The sequence below is a fragment of the Cyprinodon variegatus genome, unplaced genomic scaffold (assembly GCF_000732505.1).
Source record: "Cyprinodon variegatus isolate N-32 unplaced genomic scaffold, C_variegatus-1.0 Scaffold398, whole genome shotgun sequence".
NCBI lineage: Eukaryota > Metazoa > Chordata > Actinopteri > Cyprinodontiformes > Cyprinodontidae > Cyprinodon > Cyprinodon variegatus.
Genome location: NW_015150851.1, coordinates 321,197 through 324,689, shown reverse-complemented (window position 1 = coordinate 324,689; position 3,493 = coordinate 321,197). Strand labels below are relative to the sequence as shown.

At 40.7% G+C, this 3,493-nt stretch overlaps 1 protein-coding gene across 5 annotated transcripts in view; it reads left to right on the top strand.

The window, feature by feature from the left end:
- mkl1 (megakaryoblastic leukemia (translocation) 1) overlaps window positions 1–3,493 on the top strand; it is a 66,965-nt gene that overhangs the window by 47,515 nt on the left and 15,957 nt on the right. For all 5 annotated transcript variants that reach the window (XM_015387573.1, XM_015387571.1, XM_015387570.1 and 2 more), the window contains 3 exons: window positions 2,368–2,423; window positions 2,564–2,639; window positions 3,028–3,189. In XM_015387573.1, coding sequence (XP_015243059.1) covers window positions 2,368–2,423; window positions 2,564–2,639; window positions 3,028–3,189 — 294 coding nt within the window. The remainder of the gene's footprint in view (window positions 1–2,367; window positions 2,424–2,563; window positions 2,640–3,027; window positions 3,190–3,493) is intronic.

Here is a 3,493-nt window from a genome sequence, read left to right as displayed (position 1 = left end):
TCTAGGATTAAAGTCAGAATTCTGGAAAAAAAAGTCAAAATTCTGAGATTAAAGTCAGAATTCTGAGATTAAAGTCAGAATTCTGAGAAAAAAAATTCAGAATTCTGAGATTAAAGTCAGAATTCTGAGATTAAAGTCAGAATTCTGAGAAAAAAATGTCAGAATTCTGAGATTAAAGTCAGAATTCTGAGATTAAAGTCAGAATTCTGAGAAAAAAATGTCAGAATTCTGAGATTAAATTCAGAATTCTGAGATTAAAGTCAGAATTCTGAGATTTAAGTCAGAATTCTGACTTTTTCCCCCATACTAAACTGAAATAAAATTTAAAAATCAGTTAACTTTTTTTTTTTTTTTTTTTTTCAGTGGCCCTAATCCTCTTCCGTAGAATAAATACTAAAAATGCTAATTAAAATTTATTTTGGATCATATTTCGAGCTCAAATTATAACCAGCAAAATAAATGAACATTAGATAGGTAGTTGTCTCTTACTCCATCATTTCCAGACTTAATAACTTACAACTAACATTAACTGACTCTGTTAAATATAAACTAATTGTCACCAATCAGTTCTAGAAACCTCTTTAAATGAACCCTGGAGAACCACCGAACCAGATTAGCTTCTCACAAGGAGTTTTAATCCGAGTCCATTTTGCTTTTTGCGTCTTCTTCCTTCTTTTTTGATTATTTTTAAAACTGGACATAAATCAAACATTTCTCAGGGGCTCGGCTCAATCCAAATAAAACAAATCGATTAAAACACCATAACCAGGGCAGCTCCCCATCAGATGTCGGGTTGAATAACGAACTTCCTCTTTTACTTCTTCGTCAGTTTAAAAAGTATCGCACTCCTTTCTTCTTCTGTGTTCTGATGGCAGCTGAGATCAATTAGGATCATTACAGTCCAACAAGCGGTGCATCTTTTATTCATCTTTAGGTTAAGAGCATCGCAAAATGCTACCGTAATAGCTCTTTCTGCCAGAGACATGCTCACATGCTTTTTTACCGTAATAACAGTCTGCACGCAAGATTTCCCACCTCCTTCATAAAACGGTGAGATCAGGGACAGGTTTAGACGGGTGGTCTGAAACGGAGACTGTCCCCTGAAATCGGGGACACCTGGTCACCCTGGCTTAGTGATCAGAATAAAATATGAATTCATTTACTTCTTTTCCATCTTGCTGAACATGATGCAGGCAGGAGGATGATCTGATTCAGAAGAAAAACTCTGACAGATGAATAACATCTGAGCGTGAAAATAAAACGAGGACTAAATACCGAAACAGCACTGAAACAAGGAGAGGGAGACAAGATGGCCGCCATGGCGCAGAAAGAACTAACCTCACCTTTTTTTTTTAAAATAAAATCCTCTCAGAGGAAACAGTTTGGGTTATTTTTTTTTACATCCGCTAAGAAGGTTATATTTTCAAGAGAGTTTGTAATTGTAGAGGATAAATTTCAAAGTTTTTAATGACATTTTTAGTCCAAGGATGGATCCGTTACCCTTTAACGATGATCCGGATCACCGTCTGGATCCAGGAATGTTTGAAAGGTTCTGTGAATGCAGGTATTAACTGAAGCTGGAAGTCCCGGTATGATGAGGAAATGAGCTACGAGGTGGAGCTCTGCGCTCTTCTACTTTACTTTTTAGTCATTTTAAAAAGCTCGCCTACATCAGGTCAGACACTCTTCCTGTTGGGTTCGTCTGACCTCCTGACCTTCGTAGGTGTGTTTAATGTCCAGTAGTTGTGACACCCAGGTTGCTGGTTCCTCGGACCCCCCCACTGTAATCAGATGGGCCTGGCTGGATTTCCCCAGCTCTTAGCCAATCAGATCCTTCCTCAGTTACATCACTGTAACTGTCGCTGTGTGAAATTGAAGGTTTAATTCAAAGCTGATCTGAGGTTTAGCCCCTCTCTCCTCCTGCTACAGTATAGTGTCAAAGTTTTGTTTGATTGTTTAATTAATAAATTAAGCTTTTAAACATTTATCATTTGAATGGAGAATGAAAAAGCTATTTGGCTTCAAAGGTATCATATCAGCGATCGGTCGGACTGATGTGGAAATAATCGAATCGGCTTTAAAAAGCCGTATCAGTCGATTTTTAGTTGAAAGTCTGAAGCAGTTGCTTCTTCTCTCACCTTTCATGTTAACAGTAACTTCTCTGTGGTTTCAGTTTGCTGAAATGTCATAAGAGTGAGAGGTTTGAGTGGCGCTGCTGACCTCCTCCTCTCCACGCAGCTACTTCTGCTTTGAGTCGCTCTCAGCTGAAGCCGAGTTTGTTCTGCGCTGTCGCTGTCTGAACCGAGAGCTGCTAGTCATCACAGTCCTGCTGAATCCTCTCTAATTGTTCTTCGTGTCTCTGTGCAGCCCTGAAGAGCCCTGCAGCTTTTCACGAACAGCGGAGGAGTCTGGAGCGAGCCAGGGTGAGTTTTCTGTTTGGATGTCTGCGTGTGTTTTATCAGGGAGGTTTGGGTTTGTTGGAGCGTTTTCCTTTCAGGTGTTCGATTGTTTGCAGGTCTTTGTGTGTCCCTGTTTTTATTGTGCCATTTTCCTTCCTCTGCAGACCGAGGACTACCTGAAGAGGAAGATCCGGAGTCGGCCGGAGCGCTCCGAGCTGGTCAGGATGCACATTCTGGAGGGTGAGGCTGCAGGTCCACATGAGGAGAAAACTCTGGAAAAAAACTTTGAATTCTTAAAAATTAGTTTGAATTTGCATAATTTCTTTTCTACCCTTCGTAACACACTTTTTTTTTTATCAGTTTCAAGCATCTGCTTATTTTTGATGTTTTGGTTTTAAGCTGCATTTGAAATCAAATAAAGGAAGTGGCGCAGAGCCCGAGCTCAATATCTGTAATCTTCAGAAGTCGGCTTCCTTTTGCAATGTTTTTTTTTGTTTTTTTTTAAACAAATCTTCTGCAACTCTAACAGAACCCCTTTGTCATTTCCCTTTCTGCAAGAACAAGCTCTCTGTCTCTCTACACACGATCAATCAGCTGTTTTTTTTTCATATCCCCCTTCCCTCCACAGAGACGTCGGCAGAGCCGTCCCTGCAGGCCAAGCAGCTGAAGCTGAAGCGAGCGCGTCTGGCCGACGACCTTAACGACAAGATCTCTCACAGGCCGGGGCCGATCGAGCTGGTCCACAAGAACATCCTGTCGGTCAGCGTCCCTGTGCAGTCCTCGCTGCTGGGTAAGGTCACACACACAGAAAACAGTCCAGCCTTTAGATGCATCCCTGCTCCAAGACGCTCCAAGCATCCCGGCTCTAAAGACGCCCGGAAACGAGACAATTATTTGGTTCAGGTGTTGGAGAAGGGATGCATCTAAAATCTGGAGCAAAGGTCTAATAGATTTGTTTTTCTTTTAGAATTAGTTTGCTAGTTTTTCATCATACTTTAAAGGGAAACACTGTTTTATTTTTTTTAATTGGCCCCTTAATTTTACGTTATTACATCATGTTCTATCACCCGTATGAGTTTTGTGTCATTTGGAGC